The following is a 3817-nucleotide window of genomic DNA, read 5'->3' on the forward strand; positions in this document are numbered from 1 at the left end:
GGTCAATTCATTTCATATATAGTCCGAAACCTACAGATATACTGAGCCCAGTGACGTATTAAGAATGAAGGTCATAAAAATGAAAAATATATTCTACTTTCACTTCCAAAATCGTGTTAGATGTATTCTTTGCTTTCCTAGATTAGACAATTTTCCACGGGGAGGGCTTTTGACTTCAAAATAAGACCTTTCACAGACCTGAGGGTGGAGGGGGGTAGACTTGGCCCAAATGTCCATTCGCTAAATACACTACTTCTCAAAGGGACCACTACCCCCTGCCCTCGGATCAACACATTATATACATGTGTATTATGACTCTTTATTACTATACCGCCACTGAAATTATCAGTCATCGCCCGGGTTAACGTATAGAAATGACATTATAGTTTATACGTTTACATATTCCGTCTTCACAATGTCAAGCTAGTACGAACTTACGAACATTCTAAATAGCTTGACATTGTGAGGATGGAATATTCATGTAAAAGAGTACAGTTCCGGTAGAATAGATGTGAAATTGCTATGGTTTTATTTCTTTATCTAGATATAATGTATCTAAAAGTGTGTCTTTATTTTGTTGAAGTTCTTGTTTCGCTCTTTCTTCTTCAGCTTTTATTTTTCTTCTACACTGTAAATATTGAAAACGAATTAAGTTATTATATATATTAATGTATATGTGGATGTTTACTCTTCTGATACAATTTTTCATTATTCACTCACTTACGATAATTGATAATTTTCATTTGAAAAGCTCTTTAGCTGCTACCAATGTTTTGCCATTATGTTGTTTGGATTTTGGGTTTCTTTCTTCGTGTACCTAAGTTGTTTGTTTCTTTGTTTCATCTTTTCCTTTTGGCAATTTGGAAATCCATCCGCCGTATATTATTAAGGACAAATTCAATTAAAAAAACTAACCTCTTCATGTTTGACACCAAAATAAAGAAAATGACGTATTTTATGTGGTAAACATGGTAACATAACATCAAATATTGGACAAATTAATTTGGGGTTGACTTCACGTGGATTATCAGCACCTGAAAGGTATAAAGGTATGCTTGTAAAAGAATTGCAGATTCACATAATCCAAATCCAACTACAAACTACCACGATTCCAGATCCACCTACAACCACGATTACCAACAACTAAGCTGTGATATCAACTTCTGCTGGAAGCGTACGATAACTTGTCATCTACCAACCAACAATGCGCATTAACATATCTAAATTTCAGCTTAACTCTACAGCCGAATTAAAAAATACACACCTCCAACTGCCAGTAGCCTAGCCTATTGTTTACACACAAATGCCATAACTATACTTATACTATAATTGTATAAATCAACTAGTTTAACATTGCTCACCTGTAAGGAAGCTAACAGGAAGACCAACAACTAAAACTATTAATACTGCTATACAACTGTACCAGAGATAGGAAACTCTATACAGAGGCGTTAATGCTGAACTGAAATACAAGACGAGGCTTAATGTATAGATTATTCCAAAATAAGTAACCTTTCTATTACGAGATGAATTTTTAGCTGATTGATAGACCTTAGCCAAGTAAATATCAAATACTAGTCAAGCAGTACGTTTTATAGAACTAATTGCAAAAAATTCGACGATGTCTTAATTTGAACTGAAAGGATAATTTCAAGAGTAAAAACAACACAAGTTACAATTAATTAGGGGAAGTAACTCTTGTAAATATTAGAAATATCGAAATTTATTGAAGGTTATCCAAGTAATTACCACTGCACGCGATTGGATATACAATATAAAATATTAGACCTAATATTTATATTTTCCATAAAAATTGTCACATTCAAATAAGCATAATTACCAAATAATTTCTTAATCGTGAAGGGAAGCAACTCTAATGAGGTGCGTTAAAGATGCATCAAATATAACCGACGAGGAAGGTAATTTTACAAGAATTTGTGGTTACAAGATGCATAGTGGCTTCATAAGATTATTCTGATTACTAGTTTGTTGCAGTTACCGGTAATGCGATATCTAAATTGTCGGGATAAACCCAGTGTAGCAATTGATGCTTCGGTGATTGGGTTCGTCGAGGCGGCTTCCTTTCTATAAACAGCTCCCACGGTACATAATAAAACTTACTCTTCGACCTCTGAGGTTATTGTTGTATTGATGATAATTTGTGAGGATATTTGGTTGTACGTTGTCATATTATCTTGAAGTAAGGTCCAGTTACATCCATCAACGCTAATAGGGGCTTTTGCAGATGGTAGTTTGGCGAAGAACGAGCCGAATCCAATCCATAACATCATGATAATACTGCAGAAGAATCCTGATATTGCTCCCTGCAAGAAGAGGTACTTACTACAGTAACCAGGAATATGGTTGGTTTATGTGATAAACCAACAGCTAAGATATAATGGTTGGGAAACATTGCCAACGACGCCAATGGCAGCGTTGGAGGGACCGAGAAACGGCCATAGAATTAAGAACTTAAATCATAAAAATATTGAAACGGGAACAGAGCCAGGCCAGTGTAAATTTCTACATTAGAAAGCTACAAATATATGCCTACCTTTGTATTGGCCCATGGAAACAGCATTCCTAATGTAAATAGACCCATCATGGGAGCACCAAGCATTCCAAATAACGACAAAGCCGCCTGTAATGAATCAATTTAATGAGTATTCCTCCATAATAATTGTTTCAAAAAGTTATATGGTCGACATCACATTATTATTAACTAAGGACAGAGTGTATATGGTAATGTCATTTCAAATAAAGTGTTTATAATGATCTACTTTTGAAGAAAAACATGATAAATATAAGCACAAGTTGTTTCCCTTGAAATGCTAAATTGTTAATACACAACACTCACTGAAAGTTATGCCTACATGGCCACGGATGCCTGTGCCTTGTATTGCCCATGTTATAATTCTTGAACCAAGCTACTTACTTGTAAAATGCCACCCATTTGTGAAGCAACCCAAGTTAAACCAAGACATATCACACCAAATACAAATGCTGAAAAGATAATAATATCACTAATACGCCTTAGACATCGAAAGGTCTGTGACTATCAAAAGGTCTGTGACTATCAAAAGCTGCAGATGTACTATATCCCTATGTTACTTTTTAAATATTAGCTTAAAGCTCTCAAGGCAATATGATTTATATATTATTCTGATAACTGTTACTGTAAAACAAGTATGAATTATTGGCTTAAAAGATAATCTATTTTTTAAAACCAGGTAATGATGGAATCAGCCAGTCATCGTCAACATTCTGAAGCTGAGAAACAAAAATTATCCGATTTATGCTTCATTGTAGCAATTAATGTGGCGGTTTGTTCGCTAAGTCCTCAGCATTATTAACGACAGTGATTGTCATCACTTGTTGCAGAATCCACGCAAGACTTTTAATCTTCTTATATACAACGTATTAATAAACTACTTATTGATTAAATCTACATAGGTATGTACATTGTTCGTATTTTTAAATGCAATTCTGATAAACCAGACAAAACTATGTACCCAATTAGCTTTTTGGATTCTCTGACAGGGGTGTCGATTTTACAAACTCTAATGGTATCATGTGTCCCAGAATTGTAGTACTTTCTTCCAGTCTTACCTGTAACTTTAGATAAGAAAGTAGCTCTGTGTTCTCGTATATCAGGTAGAAAATATGGTCGTAAAATATCCTGTAGGAATACTGCAGCTAGAGCATTCAGTCCAGATGATATAGAGCTAAGAATGTAAATATAGAATTTTCAGTTTAAAGCGATTTTTTATCAATTGTGATCTTGGGCTCTCTCTTGAACACCCCCCCCCCCCCCCTC

General features: G+C 34.7%; 1 protein-coding gene across 1 annotated transcript in view; it reads right to left on the minus strand.

Moving 5' to 3' along the window:
* Window positions 1-520: 520 nt before the first annotated feature.
* Window positions 521-3817, minus strand: part of LOTGIDRAFT_156605 (hypothetical protein) — a gene marked incomplete at both ends in the record, with an annotated part of 12023 nt that continues 8726 nt past the window's right edge. Inside the window, 7 exons of the mRNA XM_009047236.1 lie at window positions 521-628; window positions 916-1034; window positions 1362-1462; window positions 2122-2324; window positions 2555-2641; window positions 2936-3003; window positions 3610-3725. Of these exons, the coding sequence (XP_009045484.1) occupies window positions 521-628; window positions 916-1034; window positions 1362-1462; window positions 2122-2324; window positions 2555-2641; window positions 2936-3003; window positions 3610-3725 (802 nt within the window). The remainder of the gene's footprint in view (window positions 629-915; window positions 1035-1361; window positions 1463-2121; window positions 2325-2554; window positions 2642-2935; window positions 3004-3609; window positions 3726-3817) is intronic.

The sequence above is a fragment of the Lottia gigantea genome (assembly GCF_000327385.1).
Source record: "Lottia gigantea unplaced genomic scaffold LOTGIsca_11, whole genome shotgun sequence".
Lineage (NCBI taxonomy): Eukaryota > Metazoa > Mollusca > Gastropoda > Lottiidae > Lottia > Lottia gigantea.